This window comes from Anabrus simplex, chromosome 1 (assembly GCF_040414725.1).
Source record: "Anabrus simplex isolate iqAnaSimp1 chromosome 1, ASM4041472v1, whole genome shotgun sequence".
Classification (NCBI taxonomy): Eukaryota; Metazoa; Arthropoda; class Insecta; order Orthoptera; family Tettigoniidae; genus Anabrus; species Anabrus simplex.
This window is the reverse complement of record NC_090265.1, coordinates 1086800841-1086822316: the sequence shown is the minus strand read 5'-3', so window position 1 is coordinate 1086822316 and position 21476 is coordinate 1086800841. Positions and strand designations below refer to the sequence as shown.

At 39.8% G+C, this 21476-nt stretch overlaps 1 protein-coding gene across 1 annotated transcript in view; it reads left to right on the top strand.

Moving 5' to 3' along the window:
* Positions 1-21476, top strand: part of LOC136858108 (C3 and PZP-like alpha-2-macroglobulin domain-containing protein 8) — a 589070-nt gene that overhangs the window by 512267 nt on the left and 55327 nt on the right. The window contains exons 13-15 of the mRNA XM_067137410.2: positions 5549-5707; positions 11526-11720; positions 16266-16479. Coding sequence (XP_066993511.2) covers positions 5549-5707; positions 11526-11720; positions 16266-16479 — 568 coding nt within the window. The remainder of the gene's footprint in view (positions 1-5548; positions 5708-11525; positions 11721-16265; positions 16480-21476) is intronic.

Sequence of the window (21476 nt, the reverse complement as noted above, 5' to 3'; positions counted from 1 at the left end):
CAGTCTAATATCTTGAAACTTGATAATATTTGCAGTGAGTACGATGTGAAAATTAGCCTTTCCAAGACTAAGTGATGTCAGTTAGAAACCTAAGATAAGTTAATGTCAGTTTGGGAATACAAAGCTGGAGCAGGTATTTCAACTATTTAAGATGTGTATTCTCCCAGGATAGCAGTATAATAAGTAAGACTTAATCAAGGTGCAGCAAAGCTAATACAGTGAGCTCGCGGTTGCGATCAACAGTATTCTGTAAGAAAGAAGTCAGCTCCTGGAAGAAACTATCTTTACGACGGCCTGTTTTCAGACCAACTTTGCTGTGCGGGAGTGAAAGCTGGGTGGACTCAGGATATGTTATTCATAAGTTAGAAGTAAAAGACATGAAAGTAGCGAGAATGATCGGTCGCTCGAACAAACAGGTGGGAATAATGGTATGAGGGTGCTAGCATTCTTTCTGATTATATTAGACACATTTGCAAAATTATGAACTGGTTTTATAGAAGGCACTTCGGGTTTAGGAAAGGTTATTCCACTGAAGCTCAACTTTTAGGATTCCAGCAAGATATAGGAGATACTTTAGATTCAGAAGGTCAAATGGACTGTGTCGCTGTTGTCGTCTCCAAGACTTTTAATAGAGTAGATAATGGGAGATTATTGACAAAAATGAGGGCAATTGGTCTAGAAAAAAGAATGGTTGAAGGGTGGCTACATTTCTAGAAATATAACTCAGAGAAATGAAGTACTTGAAGCGTTATCTGATCGTGTAATGATTAAGAGGAGGTCCCACAGGGCAGTATTATTGGACCTTTCTATTTTCTTATATATATAAATGACTATCAAGATACCCGCGCTTCGCTACGGTATTATACTGAAATTTATAATTGAATGCTTAACGTTTTATATATAATCCGCCGAAATTCGCAATCTGACTCGTTTTCTGAAAGATTGCGGCAATGTTCCTCCCATTTTTCAATCTTTCTTTCCAGCAAACACTTTCATACTTCCCGGGCTAGATCCAGGTATTCCACCCGGTCAGTTGAGTCCCTAAATGTTTGCCATCTTTTCCTGTAAGCATTTTTAATATGGATCAAATCCTTGGAGTTCCGGCGTGGTGTCGTCTTGGATGCCTTGGCGGTACTGAACCCGTGGCCGAACTGCATTCGTAGTCATTATCCGGCCAGGACCCGTTTCCAGCGTGGTCCGCACATTTTGACGACGGTCCAGAACATTATTATTATTATTATTATTATTATTATTATTATTATTATTATTATTATTATTATTATTATTAGGGTGGGTGTTATTATTATTATTATTATTATTATTATTATTATTATTATTATTATTATTATTATTATTATTATTATTATTATTATTATTATTATTATTATTATTATTGACGTTCTGGACCCCACAGCAAGAGGCAAGACCGCTACTTGGCGGTAAATACATCTACTGCCATTGTCATTGTTAACAATGTGACCAGCACCATTGTCGCGCGTAGGCAAGTGCGCGGGATTTCTGACGATACGAATTGTATACTTCCGTGCATTATTGATCTTATTATAGATGTGAACGATTGCACGGTCAATATAATTCCTATCGTTTATTTCAAATGTGTTAAAATTTTTATTTATATGCTTTTGAGATATGAGTAACCCCATAAAAATAATTCACTTTCTTCACTTCCTTTCACACTCCGCCTCCCCCCCCCCCCCCCCGCCGAAGTGAATTTTCTGGCAAAAAATACTTGTTTCCTTAATAGTAAAGGATCTTCTAAATACCAATTATCACGATTCTAACATCTTCAGTTTTTGAGATATGTGTCCTCATAAAAGGAATTCAACTCCTTTTCACCCCCGCCTCCCAAGATGATTTCCCCCCTAAATGCGTTTTTCTTTGTTTTTAAAGGAGATACAAATACCAATTTTCACGCCTGTAACAACATTAATTTTTATTAGATGTACGTATCCACATAAAATTAATTCAATTAATTTTTCAATTCTTTCACCTCCGACCCCCTTCATTGAATTTTCTGAGAATACGTGTTTCTTTACTTTTAAAGCAGATAAATGTTCACGTCTACAAACTCTTTCGTTTTTGAAATAGTAGACTATCTTCATACAAATATTTCAACTATTTTTTCAATTTCCTTCCCCCCCCCCCTTTTAAGTGGATTTCCGAAAACAAAAGCTACGTATTTCTTTATTTTTAAAAGAGATTTCAAATACCAAATTTCACGTCTGTAACATCTTCAGTTTTTGAAATATCAGTATCCTAATTAAAAGAATTTAAACCCTTTTTCATTCATGTTTACCGCCCCCCCCCCCCCAAGTAGTTTTTCCAAAAACAAAAAGTACATGTCTCTTTATTTGTAATAGAGATAAAAAAAATAGCATTTTTCACTTCTGTAATATGTTACGTTTTTGAGATATACTGTAGAAACGCTCATTTTAAAATTCCACCCCCTTTTTAGTTCCCCTTAAGTGGAGTTTTTAAAAACAAATCACCTATGTTTCTTTACATTCACAGGAGATTCCAGATACCAATTTTTACGTCTGTAACATTTTACGTTTCTGAGATACACTTTAGTTATAATCTTTCTAAAAATTCACCCCAATTTGTCACTTCCGTTTAACCCCCATTCATTGGATTTTCCAAACACAAAAAATGCGTGTTTCTTTGTTTTTAAACGAGATCCCAAATACCAATTTTCAGATGTGTAACATCTTCAGTTTCTGAGATATAAGTATCCTCATTAAAGGCATTCAAGGCTTCTTCACCCTTTTTCATCCCTGCTATTGGGATTTTCCGAAAACAAATAATACTTGTTTCTTTATTTTTAAAGGAGATTCTAAATACCAATTTTTACATCTGCAAACTTTTAAAGTTTTGAGATATAGATACACTCATTTTTAAAAAGTCACCCCGTTTTACACCCCCAATTAATTGGATTTTCCAAAAACAAAAATACGCGTTTCTTTATTTTTATAGGAGATCCCAAATACAAATTTTCAGGTCTGTAATATCTTCAGTTTCTGAGATATTCCTTTACTTTTAAAGGAGATTCTACATCCCAATTTTTACATCTGTAAACATTTCAAGTTTTGAGATATAGATACTCATTTTAAAACTTCAAACCCCATTTTCACCCCCCCCCCCCCCATTAATTGGATTTTTCGAAAACAAAAAGTACGTGTTTATTTTTAAAGGAGATTCTAAATACCAATTTTTTGATCTGTAAACTTTTAAAGTTTTGAGATATAGATACACTCCTTTCGAAAATTCACCCCCCCCCCTTTTCACCCCTTTAGCGACGGAATATCCAAAAAATCTTCCCTTAGCAAGCACCTACATTGTAATATAAATATATCCTCAAAATGTTATTTCTTTATTTCCAGTAGTTTTGGCTCGGCGATGATGAATCAGTTCAGTCAATCAGGACATGTTATTTTATGTATAATATAGATATGAGATATATAGATATGAGTAAAGATCTGGAATCACAGATAAGGATATTTTCAGATGTTGTACTACGTAGGTCGAGTCATAAGTCATGGCAACTCTTTTTTTCCTCTCGAACAGGAGACAACACGGAAAATCTAAGATAACCAGTATGCATTTGGAAACGTAGGGTATGTACTTGCGTATGATGTCACTAGATTGTGTATGTAAACAACAAGTTCAGTGTGTGAGTGAGAGCGTCACAAAATGGAAGTCAACAAGCAGGAGCAACGATCGTATATTACAATAGCAGTTCTCCGCGGCAAAAATGCACGCCAAAGTCTCCAAAGTCAAGAAGCCATTACGTGGACAACGGTTTGCTAACAAAGAGGACATCGTAACAGCATTTCGGGGAGAGGTGTCACACGTTAGCGAATACACATGCAGCAAATGGTATTCAGCGCCTGCCCCACCGCTGGCAACGCACAGTGGAAACCTTGGGTGATTATTTTGAAGGTCTGTAACTAGTGGAGATCTGTCCTTTGTACGTAGTCTTGTGTATTTGCTGTCTATACCATAATAAAACAATGTTTACCAATGGCCTGTGTTCTGTCACTTTCCTACGAGAATCTCCTGAAGTCAGAATTTGTCTTCAGGCATTATGCATAAGTAGATACCCTATATTTCCAAATGCATATCTTAGATTTTCCGTGTTGTCTCCTGTTCGCGAGAAAAGATAGTTGCCATGACTTATGACTCAACCCTCGTATATAGAGTAGTCAATGAGTTGCAGAACTGTGAGCGACTGCAGGGGGACTTAAACAATGTAGTGAGATGGACAGCAGACATTGGTATGAATGTAAACGGGATGAAAAGTCAAACTGTAAGTTTCACGAAGAGGGAAAGTCCTCTCAGTTTTAATTATCGTGTTGATGGGGTGATAGTACCTCATGGAGAACACTGTAAGTACCTAGGTGTAATCATATTAACGAGATGGTTAAGAAAGGTTACAGATCTCTGCACATGGTTACTAGAGTATTTAGGGGTTGTGTTAAGGATATAATGGAGAAGGCGTATAAGTCTCTGGCAAGACCACAGTTAGAGTATGGCTCCAGTGTATGGGACCCTCACCAGAACTACTTGATACGAGAACTAGAAATTATTCTTTTGAAAGCAGCACGATTTGTTCTGGGTGATTTTCGACAAAGGAGTAGTGTTACTAAAATGTTGCCAACTTTGGGCTGGGAAGACTTGGGAGTAAGGAGACGAGGTGCTTGACTATGCAGTATGTTTCGAGCTGTCTGTGATGAGTTGGAGTGGAATGACCTAAGTAGAAGAATAAGCTTGAGCGGAGATTTTAAAAGTAGGAAAAAGCATAATATGAAGATAAAGTCGGAATTCAAGGGGACAGATTAGGGCATATATTCATTTACAGGACGAGGAGAAAGGCATTGAATTAAATTATCAAGGGAAATTTTCAATAAATTTCCAATTTCTTTGAAATCATTTAAGAAAAGACTAGGAAAACAACAGATAGGGAATCTGCCACCTGGGCGACTGCCCTAGATGCAGATCAGGATTGATTGATTGATTGATTGATTGATTGATTGATTGATTGATTGATTGATTGATTGATTGATTGATTGATTGATTGATTGATTGATTGATTGATTGATTGATTGATTGATTGATTGATTGATTGATTGATTGATTGATTGATTGATTGATTGATTGATTGATTGATTGATTGATTGATTGATTGATTGATTGATTGATTGATTGATTGATTGATTGATTGATTGATTGATTGATTGATTGATTGATTGGCATCCAGCCATAAAACAATAAATCAACATCAAGTGCCAGCCTCAATAAACTGGGAAAAGAACCAAGAAAGAAAGAAAGAAGGAAGGAAGAATTCATGAACGCGAGAGTTCGTAATCCGCCGCTGTTTTTTCAGGGTGTTGATGACGTCAGTGACTATCCGTTTCACCTTCCTTTTCCGAATTCTGTATAGTTTCCCTTGACCATGGTTGCTAATGTCCTTGAGTGCTTGTTCGTTACCTTTTCAGCAACCCAAATAATTGCATCTGGTTTTCTGTTTCAGTTGAGGTTTCTGGTTATGCCAGCGATTCGTGTAGAGACTCCAGCTCAGCATCAGTGAATAACACGCTAGTGGGGTCGGTACTACGCTCTGCCACCATAATGGTGCACCATGAGGGACTAGTACGCACGTCAACTGAGAGTGCCTACTTCTGTGCTAATGGTAAGTATTCCAATGGGTAAATGGGTTAAAATATAATTACTGCCATATCTTCAAATAATCCCCTGGATGATTGATTCGGATGGTAGAGCAATGATTAGGATCCCGACGACTGTAGGCACTATGGCGGGTTCAGATCCCGACGTCCGTCATCAACGGTACAGGCGTGAAATTCTGTGGCACTCACATAAATGAGGGCTAAGATAACATGTCATGTTATTTTGATATCGTCGCTGGAAAGGTAAAAGGTTGTATTCCACAAAGCTCTTCCTATCAATTATTCTCCTTAAGACTGGTCACGCCTCCCAGCCACATATGGATACGCAGTCCATCAGAACAATGTCCGTTGTGTTCGTTTTCCTATGTCGACGATTAAACGAAAATGAACCTTACATGCATTGTACACTAGGAGTGCGCAAATACGTAATGCAAACGTACATTCCTACAGTACGGTACTGTAAGGTTCATTTTCCTTTACACATGGGCATAGGAAAATGAACACAACAAAATTTGTTCTGGTGGACTGCATATCCATACGTGGCTGGGAGGCGTGACCAGTCTTAAGGAGAATAATTGATAGGAGGAGCTTTGTGGAATACAACCTTTTACCTTTCCAGCGACGATATATTATTTATGCGATGTCTTAGTCTTTAGTTATCACATTACATTCAGTGACCCTCTCATATGGCGCGTGATGGATAGCAGTAAAGTCCCTATCGCCTGCTATTCAAGCCATCATTCAAGATTAAATATGGCTATCATTCTACCATACGGCAGGCTGAATTTTCTCGCTTACTTCACTCACTCCTAGCTACCCCGGCTAAGCATTCTCCGCTTGCTATTCACACTCGTTCACTGTCATACAAAACTCGGTTATGAAGAAATTATCACTTAAAACTTCACCAGTTTAAATGCTTCCTATGTCTTGTAAAGAATTAGCCTGCTTTCACGAGCAGGTTTGTCGCGTACCATCCGGCTGCATATATCTGAATTTATTTGACTGATGGCACGACTGTCTGAACCACTGAATGAAAGTATCAAAAAGTGTCTGACTGAAAGTATCGAAGTGTGTGTCCCAGTAGGGATGGCGCTTTTCTAAGGGCTGCTGCTGATTTCTGACCAAGTGTAGAGGTAGACTCTAGCCTCATCAGAAAGTCGCTCTGTTAATAACAGGAGCCCATTTAATAGCTCTAAAACCGCTCATTCTAACAATCTACTTCCCGTTCAAATCCGATTGTGGGTTTTCATATAATCGAAGCCGCATTTCTTGAACTTTTTTAACCTTCTTGCAGGCGGGTCTTATCTGAGTGGTGAATCCCCATTACATATGGTTGTTTCCCCATTGACATTTGGTGCAGTGGAAATTTCCTATGCTTTGATTGAAGTCATTAGAGGCGTTCAATTAACTAGACCCAATTTTTCCATCGCTGAATGTTATAAATTTTGCTCGATTTAACGAGCTCTTCTACGTTAATTTTCTAGGTCTGGTTACAAATGTTCTCTTACTCGCGTTCCAAAATTGTGTTTGTACACATGAAACATGGCAGTAAATACGGGAAATCTTCCTTTAGTGTATTGGATCACTGTCAGTAGGCACCTACCCTGCACGCTACAGACTCAAACTCCGCGTACCATCTTTTCTCTCGTCTGACTGTGACAGCAGTTTCGCCTCTGCCACACCAACTACTTGTGTCCTTTATTCAGTGGCTACCACCCTCGGGTCTTGGCTCAGCCGTACATCGATCGTACCCCGTACACGGTCCATATGATGCATATATTCCAAATAATCATCAAATAAATATCGAGATGACACAAACTATTCACAGAATATTGTGCAATGTATCTAGGCGGGGTATTGAACGGTTTCTTTTCATTTTTAGAATTTGACGTCGCACCGACACAGATAGGTCTTATGGTGATGATGGGACAGGAAAGGCCCGGGAATGGGAAGGAAGCGGCCGTGGCCTTAATTAAGGTACAGCCCCAGCATTTGTCTGGTGTGAAAACGGGAAACCACGGAAAACCATCTTCAGGGCTGCTGACAGTGGGGTTCGAACCCACTTTCTCCCGGAGGCAAGCTCATAGCTGCGCGTCCCTAACCGCACGGTTAATCCATTAATTATCCAAGCAAATAGTAAAGTAGTAAAGTATTTTATATATTCACTTAAAAGGCAATCACTGTGAAGTCACTAATCATCATCTAAGCTATCACTTTTGTCAGGTTCACTTTCACTGCTGCTTTCATCGTTGATCATTAGTTATTATGATTTATACGAGTCTTCTTCTTTTGCTACCGCTTTTCTCCCCCACACCTGTGGGGGCGCGGTGCGAACTGCTTCGCGCATATGGATTTGGACCTGTTGTTATGGCCAGATGCCCTTCCTGACGCCAAACCTATATGGCGGGATGTAATCACAAGTGCGTGTTTCTGTGGTGGTTGGTTGTGGGGCATGTTGTCGGAATATGATGAGGAGAGTGTTGGGATGGACACGTACACCCAGTCCCCAAGCCAGAAGAATTAATCAGAAGCGATTAAAATCCCCGACCCGCCCAAGAATCGAACTGGGACCCTCTGAACCGAAGGCCAGTACACTGACCATTCAGCCAACGAGTCGGACGATAGATTGATAGATTTTATTCACAGACTATTGTTCAGTGTATCTAGGTTTACTTTTTATTTCTTTTATAATTTGATGTCGCACCGACCCACATAGGTCTTATGGCGATAATAGGATAGGAAAGGGCTAGGAGAGGGAAGGAAACAACCATGGCCTAGTTAAGGTATAGTCCCAGCTTTTGCCTGGTGAGAAAATGAGTAACCACAGAAAACCATATTCAGGGCTGCCGACAGTAAGGTTCGAACACACTATGTCCCAAATGCAAGCTCACAGCTGCGCGACCCTAACTGTATGGTCAACTCACTTGGTTTTCTCTATTAAAACTCTTCTATTATTTCTAGTCTTCTTCCACTTGAATACTTCTCAAACTGGTCCAACCTCCTTGGAAACCAATCTTCTCTTCTAATACAGTCCGTAATTTAGATATCAATGGAGATCAGTCAATCAATCAGTTAACCCTAGACCGGGTGTGCCAATTTGAGTCACACTACCAGGCACGCAGTTGACTTTGTCAACCAGTGCCGTTTTCAATCGTTTACAGCAGTGGTGGTCAGGAATGTCCATACCTATGCAGCACACTGACATGCTGTGTGATAATAATAATATTGTGTGGCTATTTCTATCCAAGTTCAGCCCTTGTTAGGCAGACCCTCCAATGAGGGTGGGGGGCATCTGCCATGTGTAGGTAACTGTGTGTTATTGTGGGGAAGGATAGTGTTATGTGTGGTGTGTGAGTTGCAGGGATGTTGGAGACAGCACAAACACCCAGTCCCTGGGCCATTGGAATTAACCAATGAAGGTTAAAATCCCCGACCCAACCGGGAATCAAACCCAGGAACCTCTGAACCGAAGGCCAGTACACTGACCATTCAGCCAACGAGTCTGACATGCTGCGCGATGAGCTGGCCTCAAGCTTGCACATTAAAGTTACCACCCCTCCGGAACTGCTCCTCCCAACGTGGCAGACTCGACTAGCTATGCGAAGGGTCGAGATCATCTTCCTGGAAGTAGGAGAGAAGGACACAATTGAGCATACTGAGGTTGGGAGCCACAGAAGATTGGATCTTAAAATATGTTTTCAAATGTTTAACGTACGTCGGAATCTGCCTGCTGACTGCGATCAAGTGTTTTCTGATCCCTAAGCCCTGTTTCGCGTTCTTTGCCTACTAATGTGTCATATTCTTCTTTGTAGACGTCATTATAATGAAGCTCGACAGTAAATTTCTGGTGTCCGCCAACAGTCCAATGGCATAATAAGCATTTAGAATTGTTTCCGTTGGTGTGAAAAGGAACAGGAAGTCCCAGTCTGTTTTAATAGGACTGCAAATTTTCGCTACTTGTGCTCTCCATAATTCAACGCATTTGCAAGAGCACATCCAACGAACCGCCATCCTGAACCATGTATGGTATGTTGCCTATCCGTCAAACTCATATAGTACACCTGGTAACTCTACGGACACACCTACCAAGCTCTTCACACGTGCAAAGTCAGTGTGCGGTAACTGAAATATTTGTCGCGAATGAGTAAATTTATACTACCAATATAGTACACCTTCGTAGGTGTGCTATTTACTAACTGATGAGCCCAACTTAGCACACTGGGGTGAAACGCTGGCAACCAGGAATGAGTTAGCTGGAAAATTTATAATGTCCAATAATGGACCAACTATATTGGTATTATAAATTTACTCCTTCGGGACAAATATTTCAGGTTCCCTGTGGGAATCTACATCTATATCATCTATATCATCTGATCGCCAGGCAGACATCAATTTTTTATAATGAGACAAAGTCTCTCACAGCGCATTGGCACTGCCGGTGGCTCCAAGTAGCCTATGCTGTGGCCTCCACAGTATGCACTAGCCATGTGTCTTGGTAGGTGTGCTATTTACCAACTGATGAGCCCAACTTAGCACACGGGAATGAAACGCTGGCAACCAGGAATGAGTTAGCTGGAAAATTTATAATGTCCAGTAACGGACCAACTATATTGGTACATACCACTTAGTCGAACAGCTCACCTCCTTACTCCTAAGTCCTCCCAGCCCAAAGTTTCCAAAATTTTTGCAACACTACTCTTTTGTTGAAAATCACCCAGAACAAATCATGCTGCTTTCCTTTGGATCTTTTACAGTTCTTATATCAAGTAATCCTATTGTCGGTCCCATACACAGAAAACATATTTCAATCTCTCAATTAAAACTAGCTTGTTTAGGAATTACCACTCATGCGATGGTAACCCTTGCATACTTCCCACATTGACCTGGCCTTACCAATGTGCGTCGCCTTCAGGGGACGCCCTAGCCTTCATACTAAATCTGAAAGACATCATTCCATGAGATTATGACTGAGTGTTTTTAGAATCAGCTTGTCACATAGCCTGTCGCCAAGAACTTAAGAGCTGCTGCCAGCATCTCCCTAACTGTTTAGAGTTGAGAGCAGGCATTATTCCTACCTCAAATCGGTATGGTTTTCCTGCCAATACTAGGGTGGCTGATTGCAGTGGTTTGCGACTGGATGATGGAGTCAATGCATACCAATGCCAAATAATAATAATAATAATAATAATAATAATAATAATAATAATATCCTATAGCCTTGGCTGCCGATATGCAAGTTTTTAGAATTCACACCACTTGGGTGATGGTCCATCAGTTTTGATGCTTCAGTTTCATTAACAAGTCATGCCACCATAATTAATTATAGTTGGCACTCTTAGTAGCTGAACCAAAAGTCTATGAATACGAACTTAGAATGACGAGAGAATTTTACCAAATAAACCTCTAATGTGCTTACAAGGGTTCTTTTGCATATTGGTACGTACGGCATGACTTTGGATTCTCTTATCTTAAAATATTCACTTACGTCATCTGGGATCAAATCTGTGATCTTGGGTACAGTCAGCTAGCTCATTAGCTGGTGCCAGCCATATCACTGTATTAAATTACTGGACAATCATTACTAGTGACAAATTAAATGTTCAGCCTTCATTGCCAGGCAGAATCTCTCAATTCTCAAAAGGATACCATGTCATTTTTCTTCAAAAAGGAAGAATGCATTTCTTTGTAACTGTGATCATAGCTTAAGGACCATTCAAGAAGAATATCTTTATTTCTAATCCTGAATAAGCCCAACATTTCAAATTATATGGATTTCAACATTTAAATTTAACTAAAATAGAGTGGCTCTGTTACTGTTTTCAGAAAATGTGGTGATATCCACATCAGAAGACTTCAGGTATGAATTCATCTCAGCACCAAGGAACCGAGCTGGCTTGGTGTTCGAAGTGAAAGTAGATCAAGGAGCACACATAGCCCTCTCTGATGTCCGCTACACTTCTGACAGGATGTATCAAGTGGTTCTGGCTGACTTGTCCTGGATAGGGCGAGGCAAGCATGGTAAGTTTACATCTGAATAATATGAACATTACATTTGCTCAAAAATTAGTTGTACCATTTGTAGATCTGAGGTTTAAATCCCAGATCTGAAATGGTGTATGGTTGTTCCAGTTCTATTCCATATTTACTACAGTAATGTTTCTTTCTCTTAACCAAATATAGATTCAAATAATAGTAGGTATAAAACTGGCACATCTTTCTCAATAGAACAATACATTTATTTCAATGTTCAAAAGAAAACTGGGTTACTCTCCAAAAATAACTGAGTTTGAAATAGAAATTGACAAATAATTTAGAAGAAGGCTTTCTAGCCTGGAAGATTTGACTTTACCGGGCGAGTTGGCCGTGCGGTTAGGGGTGCACAGCTGTGAGCTTGCATCGAGGAGATACTAGGTTCAAATCCCACTCTTGGCAGCCCTGAAGATAGTTTTCCATGGTTTCCCATTTTCACACCAGGCAAATGCTGGGGCTGTACCTTAACTAAGGCCGCGGCTGCTTCCTTCCCACTCCTAGCCCTTTCCTATCCCATCGTCGCCATAAGACCTATCTGTGACGATGCAACATAAAGCAAATAGCAAAAAAAAGATGATTTGACTTTGAAAATAATGTTTTCTAACAACTATCAAAAATACACATGCAGTTCATCTCCTTAACATCAAGTTCTTCCCAGAATATTTAAAGGTTGTGATATAGTTGAAGTGATCAGACATCTTGCAATTGGCAGGACAGTCTGATGTCAGAGGATTGAATTAAGAAGGGCAGGCTCACATACATGGCGTTCATAGATCTAGAAAAGGCATTTGATAATGTTGATTGGACCAAGCTATTTGAGATTCTGAAGGTGATCGGCATCTGGTACCAAGAAAGAAGAATTATCTACAATCTATATAAAAATCAGTCTGCAGTGATAAAAATCGAGGGCTATGAAAAAGAAGCAGCAATCCAGAAAGAGGTGAGGCAAGGCTGCAGTTTGTCCCTCCCTCCTTTTCAATGTTTATATAGAACAGGCAGTAAAAGAAATCAAAGAAGAATTTGGAAAGGGAATCATAATCCAAGGAGGGGAAATCAAAACCCTGAGATTTGCCGATGATGTTATTTTATCTGAGACTCCAGAAGAACTGGAGAAGTTGCTGAATGGTATGGACGGAGTCTTGGGTAAGGAGTACAAGATGAAAATAAATAAGTCCAAAACATAAGTAATGGAGTGCAGTCGTATGAACTCAGATGATGCAGGAAGTGTTAGATTAGGAAATGAAGTCTTAAAGGAAGTGAATGAATATTGTTACTTGGGTAGTAAAATAACTAACGATGGCAGAAGTAAGGAGGACATAAAATGCAGACTAGCACAAGCAAGGAAGACCTTTCTTAAGAAAAAAATGTGCTCACTTCGAATATTGATATAGGAATTAGAAAAATATTTTGGAAGAGTTTTGTTTGGAGCGTGCATTTTATGGAAGTGAAACACGGATGATAACTCTCTCAGAAAGAAAGATAATAGAAGCTTTGGAAATGTGGTGTTACTGAGGAATGCTGAAGGTGAGATGATAGATCAAATCACGAATGAAGAGATGATGAATTGAATTGATGAGAGGAGATCGCTGTGGCTAAATTTGATGAGAAGAAATAGAATGATAGGACAGAGCTTAAGACACCCAGGACTTGTGCAGTTGGTTTTTGAGGCAAGTGTACGGGGTAAGAACAGTAAGGGTAGACCAAGGTATGAATATGACAAGCAGATTAGAGCAGATGTAGGATGCAGCAGTTATGCAGAAATGAAAAGGTTAGCACAGGATTGGGTGGCATGGAGAGCTACATCAAACCAGTCTATGGACTGATGACTCAAACAACAACAACAACAACAACAACATATGAAGTGATAATTCCTTCAACAGTGGGTACAACAGCCAGTCCAGAATAAAATAAAAGTGAACTGAACAAGCAATCTCTTTCCAGTGAAATAAGTATCAACAGAAGAAAACAAAAATAATCATCCACAAAAAGTACAAATATCCACTTTAGCACTTGGTCTAATAGCCTGTAGCTGTAAATACAGCTTGAAGGCATTTTTGCATTGATTCTAGAAAGTGATGTTTTTTTTTTTTTTTTTTGTCACTCCTCTTGGACACTCACTATCATCCATACTTTCTTCTTCAGCTCACACCAAAGGTTCTCTATTGGATTTAAATTTAGGGATTGACATGGAATTTTGAAGTAGTGATGCATCTGATAAAGGACCCACTTCCATACACAATATACTCTGTCTTTGGTGTTTGCTGGACTTAAGTGTTTAACAAAAAGCACCAGATTAACAGACTCCAGTGGTGACAAGAGAGAAAAGGTTGGCTTGTAGTCTTTTCTGATGAGGGTTGATTTGAGTTGTTTCCATGTATGAACCAAAAAACCAAACCCCACGGCACTTAACGCCCTTGAAAGGGCCTTGGCCTGCCCAGTGACCGCCGCTCAGCCTGAAGGCCTGCAGATTACAAGCGGTCATGTGGTCAGCACGACACATCCTCTCGGCCGTTATTCTGGGCTTCCAAGACCGGGGCTGCCATCTCACTGTCAGATAGCTCCTCAATTCTATACACGTAGGCCGAGTGGACCTCGAACCAGCCCTCAGCTTGAGAGAAAAATCCCCGACCTGGCCGGGAATCGAACTCGGGGCCTCCGGGCGAGAGGCAGGCACGCTACCCCTACACCATGGGGCTGGCATTTCCATGTATGAAGGTGCATGTCAACTGCATGGTAATAGAGAAATTCTTGCCTCAATGTCTGGCTCCAGCAGTTCAACAGGGTGGCAATGTCATTATAATCTGGGGGTGCATCATCATCCATAGACCAGGGGAATATCATCTGATAGATGGTTCTATGAACCTTAATAGCCATTGGGCAACTCTGCAGGAAGTCATGTTGCCTTCTAATAGACAGCTGTTGGGTGAGAACTTCATCTTCCAGTAGGACGATACACCATGCCATAAGCCCCAAATCATACTAACCTGAATGCAGGCAAATGGCCAGGAAATGCTGCCCTGGTCCATGCGTCCTCAACTCAATCCTATTGAAAACCTATTAAGCAAGATTGGACTGCAACTGGACAAAAAGGGAGTGAAGGATACAGAAGAGCTGAGACTCCAATTGGGGAGGGGGCTGTGGAAGAGTGTGACCAAGGGGGAGTGCTGCAGCCTGATTGACTCCATGGTAGCCTATGTATCAGCATGCATGCATGCATGTGGTCACATAAACTATTAATCATGTACAGTAATTTACTCTAAGTAATATTTTGTGATTTTTTAAAATGATGTTTGACCAACACTGTATACCCAACAGTAGAAGGGAACAATGCTTCCAATTTCTCACCAACTCTTACCTCTACTGCACAATTTTATGATTAGTGTTCTTCAAATGTATTTCTACCTATCCTGCCCATTACTTTTGATGCATTATAGTGATGTCTTAAAGGTCTTCATATCCTATCATTGCCATAAGATCTATCTGTGTTGGTGCGACGTAAAGCCACTACCAAAAAAGTATAATACACTCATGTTCATAAAAACACCTTGAAACACTACAGATAGGAAGTTCATATTCACAGGACATGTTCATTAGTATGTTCAGCAGAAACAATTAGTGTTTCAGTCACCTAGGTTCAGCATGTGTCCTGTTGCTTAGTAGGCACTGGGTCCTCCAAGGGCACTGATAACTTATTCCATGTGTGATGGCATTGACGCGTATAAGGCATGTATGGCATCTTGGGGTATAGCCATCCATGCTGCATTCACCTGGTTCCACAATAGCTTTCATTAAGTTACAGCCCCAGTATTTGCTATTGCAAGAAAGGAAATTTTATATTTCATGCTACCTCAACATTTTTTCACTTTGATCAAATGGGATATCAGTCTGTTGTCAATCTAAAACTGTTATTATTCCAAATACAAAGGGAACTGATGGATAAATAGAAGATTCAGTAAAGGAGGAAATAGAGTCAATATGAAAAATGAGCTGGAGGTAGATTATAATCGTCAATTACATCAGGTGATATCAGAGGATATACGTGTGGGCATGCTATAATAATGTGGAGAGTACTGGACTCTTTTTTGAAAGACAGAACTGATTTATTCAATACAAAATTCAATACTTCATACATTCTGTAGAAAAGTACAGTACAGGTACTGGTATCCTATCTACGTGCATGTGGAAAATCAAAAGTTGAATCTTGATAGCATGCATAAGGTGTGAAAAATATTTCATTCATAAACTTCCAAAATAACAACTAATCAATGAGGAATTCTAAAGATAATTTCTGCATAGGCTATATGAAAAATTGTGGATGCTCAGCACTTGAACCCTTCCGTTTCATCCTCTTTGTACTTAGGTACAATTATCTTCATTTATGTACAATTATCTTAGTTATCCTCTAAAGACTAAGACAAATAATATTTATTTTAGAATAAATAGGACAATTTGTAGATGTTCTCATCACTATCGGTTATCAATTTTACTGATTGAGAAATCTTGAGTTTTAATGGGTCTTTCTCATGTGTTAAGGTTATGGAGTCCACCTGGCAAGGTCCGAGACCCCTCATCTCTTGTCTCCAGAATCTTTCCGCACATTCTGGGTGAGCTGGGAGCACGGGACTGTGGCTGTAGGTCGAGGACCACTACCACATCAGGATACACTTCTCAAATGGCGTATGGACAAGAAGCTCCGGGTGCAGCATATAGGTTTTGCTTCTAGTTGGGGTCATACAGCAGAGTTCAGGTGAGTATCATTAATTTGCCATATTTTCTTGTTTTCTACTACTTGTTGCACCCAAACTATTTCTATATGGTATACTTCCAGCACTATGTGACTTCTTGAAAGCATATATCTTAAGCATGACACATCCAAGAAAACGCAATGGCTAACAATCTTTTGGATTACCGTATCTTCTCGATACTCTTCACATTTAACCCTTTAACCGCCAACGTCCGACTGATCGGACGTTCCAGAAAAAATATTTTCCAAGTTATTTATTTGTTTTAATAATGTATAATACATGTTTTGGGATAGTATTGGATTAAATAAGATTATATACAACAAGTTTAGTTCAGGAACTTGCTGTCGAGTGGCTTGGTGACCAAGAGGCAATAATAATAATAATAATAATAATAATAATAATAATAATAATAATAATAATAATAATAATATTTTTTTTAGCGAGGGAGTGTGGAAAATCTTTCATAAGACGCTTGTGAGGGTCTGCACTCAACAAGTGTGTGGAGATTCTTACCCACTAAAAACCACACTCCTTTTTCCCACGACGTTTATCTCCGCCCCAGAAACCGCTCTCGCATTACTTCAGAATGGATGTCGTGCTTAATGCATCTTGTGCTTCATCTTCCTTCTTCTGCTTTACTGTCTGTCGTAATCGTCCAGGTCCTTCTTCTTCTGATGCAGAATATTTTCTACGTAGACTGCCACCTGGTCCTAAGATTCTTGACTTCATAGCAATACTGACACGATCCCTCCTGGTGTCAATTCTCCCTGCATAACTTCTAAGCATCTTCTTTGTGGCAGCCAATGAACACACACAAAGAAAGTATGTAATACGCCATCGATATCACCACAGTATATGCACACCGGACTGGTTGTTAACCCTAGCCTATGAAGAAATTTTCGGAAGTATCCATGACCTGTCAAGAACTGTGTGAGATAGTAATTCACTTCACCATGATTTCGGCCAACCCATACGCCCAGAGAAGGTATCAGTCTTTTCGTCCATTTCCCTCTAGAGTCATCTTCCCATCTTGTTTGCCATCATTGCATTCCATTTGCAAGCTGTCCATTTCATGGCCATATCGATGAGTTTAATCAACAAATTAATCTAAAAAGCCACCTAATCGATACTTTATCGATGCATTCTGCGACTAAGAGCCAAAGCCTTTTCCGTTTTCCTTCCTAGCTCTTCTTGTGTGAGCTAAATTTCTTGTCTTTCAAAGGCCAACAAGTCAGTAGGAGCTACTGCTGCTACTACTAGAATCGCAGGTTCTGCCGTTGTACAGCCGCAATTCTTGTCCGATATTTCACAATTTTTAATGATTCAGCCCAAATTTCCGAACTGTATAGCAGTATCGATTGAACAGTCGATATGAGAAGCCGCCTTTTACTAGATTTCGGCCCCTTGATATTTCCCATGAGTCAACTCAGTGCAGTCATGGTTTTTGCTGCCTTATCTGTTACCCATTGGATGTGGTCCCAATATGTAAGCTTAGTATCAAGCGTTACACCAGGATATTTTGTGCTCCTAGTTGTTTCGATGGCTATCTGCCCGATCTGCATCGGTTCAACAGTATTAATCCTTTTCCTCGTCAGGAGGACAATTTCCGTTTTATGATCTGCGAGTTCTAACTTGTGATTTATCATCCATTCTTTGACACATCGCATCACCTGATTCAATTTAAATTGAGCCAGCTCTAGGTTACGGGTTACTATCACAGCAGCCACATCATCAGCATAACCCACAAGTTTTACATCTTCTGGCATCTCCAGCCATAACAAACCATCATACATGATATTCCAAAGGTGTGGTCCGAGAATTGAGCCTTGCGCTGCACCAGCTGTGAGCCGTTTTCTTCTCTGACCATCTTCCGTGTCGTATAACAATGTACAGTCTTTCAAATAGTCTCGCAGTATATACATGAGATATTCTGGTAGCTTGAAAGTTTGTAGAGCTTCCAAAATATCACTCCATCTTGCCGAGTTGAAAGCATTTTTAACATCTAGAGTCACAAGAAGCATCAGCTTTCTAGAGTAATGATTACACGTTTGAGCTCGTTCTGCTGTCTTCACTACTTCCATCACACCATCTAGCGTTGAGTGACCTCTGCGAAATCCATGTTGTTGGTCAGATAGGTCGCCAGCTAATTGGACTGCTGCTAGTATTCTCTGTTGTAGTAGCTTCTCTAAACCTTTCCCGGCGGTGTCCAGCATACATAGAGGTCTGTAACTCCCAGTTTTCCCTTTACTGATCAGAACCAATCTAGCTATCTTCCAACGAAAGCTAAAAATTCCCGCTTCCAAACAATGATTATACATTCTCAACAGCAGTTGAGGACATAATTCGACTGCCACCTTCAGTACTTCTGCTGGAATACCATCTGGTCCAGGGACTTTCTTATTTCTAAGGGAATTAATTGGTGTTATCAATTCTTCAGTTGTAAAAGTTGGTACATTATCTAGTTCTTTCTCGGCCTCAACATCAATCCTCTCTGCATGATCAGGGAATAGTGTGTATACTATTTCTTCCATGGTGCGTGGATCCATAATAGGGCTTGGTAACATCCCGAATTTCTTCATAACAATTTTATACCCTATCCCCATGGATTTTCATCCACTTCCTTAGACATTTCCCACCACTTGTCGGCTTTACTCTTTTTAATTGTATTTCGCAGTCTTTTCTTCATAGTCTTATACTCTACTGAGAGAGCTTTATCGTTATGTCGTGCTCTTCATGTCCTTCGTCTGAGTCGCAGGCATTGTTTCCTCAGCTCAGCAATTTCTTCATTCCACCAATATGCTGGACGCTTGCCTCTCTGTTGTTTGATTCTTGTCATTGATGCGTCACATGCTTGCTGAAGGAGTCTCATGGTGTGTTCCATGCATTTATTAGCAATTATGCTTCTTTTGCCTCCGTGGCATGTATCCGAAATACAGTCCATTCCATTTTGTATTACTTCTTGAAATTTTTCTCTATCCATAGTGGCTATGTTCCATCTTTCCGGCTTGTCACCCAGGAAAACCCTTTGCAACATGGCATTTTGCAACATTGCCTCACTTCCAAAAATGATGGCAGATGACCCACTTGGTCCTGTCTTACATGTCGTGGGGGTACGTGTGCTGTAGGTCCCTTAGCCTTCTTGGCTTGGATCTGCTGCTCCAGTTCATTGCTTGCCCTACTGTGTTTTGATGAAGTGGTACCAGAGCAACATTAACACTGAGCAATCTCGATATGAAATTAAGTTTCAATGTTCTTGATATTCCTTTGATCACTGCTACGCGTCTGTACAGAATCCAAGCATTCACAACCCCCATATCCAGAAAGTGGTAGAACAATCAAATGTACCATTTACATGACTTTTTACAGATTTTACGCTTACCCATGATGCTGTCAAGCAAGTCAACCCCTACCATATATTGTATAGAATTATTAGCATGGGGCATAGTATTGTTTTCCCTGCCTTTATTTTCTTGCATATATTACTGTCCAGCAAGGGTGGAGAGCAACATGATGGTCTTGTTGTCCTTCCATAACATGTTTGATATTTCAACACCATCAATAGTTGCCACACGTTCCACTGATGTGCCTCGTTCTAGTTTCTTCAACACGTCCTCTGCTGGAAGCTTACAATCTGTCACTCTATTTCTTCTCACAGTCTCAAGGCAATAGATTCCTTGCTTACTCAAGTAAATAAAAAAGGGCCAAAGATGTGTAGTAATTATCACAATTACAATTTATGATTTATTTTCTTTGGCAGCACGCTACTGAAACGAACAACAACATTTGCACTTGCTCCTAAGTCGTCTTCTCCAGCCATTCTCTTTTCTTGGGAGGTTTCATACCCAGTGAAAACTTCAAAATCATATGCATAACCTGAAACTCCACTGATAACAAATAGTCTATAACCATATTGGTGAGGTTTGTCATAAATTGCTTCAGGTAACTTCTACCTTTTGTGGAACACATCTACTTATCAACGGGTACACACTCTTCAACTGGGACTGTCTGAAATTATATTCTCAACAATTCAATAATGGGTCTTATCTTGAATAGTCCGTCATGATCATCTTCACCCCTAGGAATCATTTTACTGTCGTCATTGAAGTAGAGATATCGTCTTATGTACTCAAACTGATTTACTTGCATAGTCGATTTGATCAGCTGATTACCCATAATATCTCCCCAGTAATCCCGTGAGTACTATTGACATTATTATACAGATACGTATGAACTTCCTTATATCATCAGAAGATAAATCTATCGGTCTGTTAGGATCACACTGTGTGCTGCATATGTGAGACTCTACACAAATTATCTCCGCAATTTAGCTGGGAACATGTGAGTGAAAAATTGATATGGTGTATCCAAATCCATTATTTCTGAGGGTAAATCAGTTTTCCAACGAACTTTGATTGTTCATTAGGAATAACTAATTTTTGTTTATTTTCCAAACAATGTTCCAAAAAAGGAACTTGTTTACGCAAAGAATAAAAATCACTGCTTTCCTTATTCGACAAATTATTGCATGCCGCTGTTGGTGGCAGTATTTGTGAGGAACAGATACCTGAAGAGGTCATGGGTATGATACCTGTAATATCTCTACCATTCTGGTTAACTTCTAACGGCTGATGAATAACCTGATTACCCAATGGGATGTTATCATTTTTCATTATCACTGTGCTGATATTCGATTGGAGAAAGTGTTCTGTCCAGCAAATAGTCATCAGACGAGTAGTCCAGATTATCTTCACTACCTTCTGGTATTTCCAACCACCCCAGAAAATTATCCAGTTGCTTCTTTCCAGATATACTGAGGTTATGTTCTGAAATGCAGTACCGGTAAATGCATAATATAGCTGATAAGCAACAAACAATATTTTACTGTTCCTTTCATTCTATAAACCACTCTGCTCTCCCCACATGTGTCTGGATACAGCTGAAACAATTTTTTTACATTGCTTGTATTATCCGCACACTTTATCTTGGTGCATTTACACCC